General features: G+C 58.1%; 1 protein-coding gene across 1 annotated transcript in view; it reads left to right on the top strand.

Annotated features, from left to right (window-relative positions):
* Positions 1-845, top strand: part of EMH_0080930 (uncharacterized protein) — a gene marked incomplete at both ends in the record, with an annotated part of 2,664 nt that overhangs the window by 1,137 nt on the left and 682 nt on the right. The window contains one exon of the mRNA XM_013500317.1: positions 3-754. Within this exon, the coding sequence (XP_013355771.1) occupies positions 3-754 (752 nt within the window). The remainder of the gene's footprint in view (positions 1-2; positions 755-845) is intronic.

Here is an 845-nt window from a genome sequence, read left to right as displayed (position 1 = left end):
CAGCAGCAGCAGCAGCAGCAGCAGCAGCGGCAGCAGCAACAGCAGCAGGAGCAAGAGCCGCAGCAGGAGTAGACCCACAGCTGCGCTGCTCGTTCTGCTGTGCTGCAGGTACTCCTCTCCCCATAGCTTCATCATCGGTTGCACCAGCAGCCGCAGCTGCTGCTGCTGCAGCAGCTGCCGCCGCAGCAGCAGCAGCAACATCAGCAGCACAAGGTCACCAACAATATATTGACTCATTCGCCGAGGCAGATCAGTCTTATTCACAATCAGCAGAAGTAGAAGCAGCAGCAGCAGCAACAGAAGACGAAGAGTCAGCAACACCATCAATCCTCTCAGCAGCAGGCCCAGCAGCAGCAGCAGCAGCAGCAGCAGCAGCAGCAAAACCACTGTCTCCAGCAGAAGCAGCAGCAAACCCAGCAGTTGCTTCATCGGGTCCCGCCTCAGCAGCAGCAGCAGAAGCAACAGCAGCATCCGGGTCTGCAGAAGCAGCAGCAGCAGCAGCAGCAGCAGCAGCAGCAGCAGCAAATCTAGGTCAAGAAGAAGGAACGTCACCAGGCTTCGTGTTACCCCCCTGGCTGTCTTGCTGCATCAGCAGCATCGTCTCCTTTCTTGCTTCTATAGTGCGTGGGGCCCGCAGAGGTGCTGCTGCTGTTTCTGCTGCTGCTGTTTCTGTTGCTGCTGCTGTTGCTGCTGCTGCAAACAGCCGCGGCGAAGAGCAGCAGAATCAAGAAGACAACGAAGCCAGTAACAAGCAGTAGCACCAGCAACCTGTAGACCTGCGGCAGCAGCAGCAGCAGCAGCAACAGCAGCAGCAGCAGCAGCAGCTGCTGCTGCAGCAGGTCCAA

This window comes from Eimeria mitis, genomic scaffold (assembly GCF_000499745.2).
Source record: "Eimeria mitis Houghton genomic scaffold, Emh_scaff5269, whole genome shotgun sequence".
Classification (NCBI taxonomy): domain Eukaryota; phylum Apicomplexa; class Conoidasida; order Eucoccidiorida; family Eimeriidae; genus Eimeria; species Eimeria mitis.
This window is presented reverse-complemented; position numbering and strand designations above follow the sequence as displayed.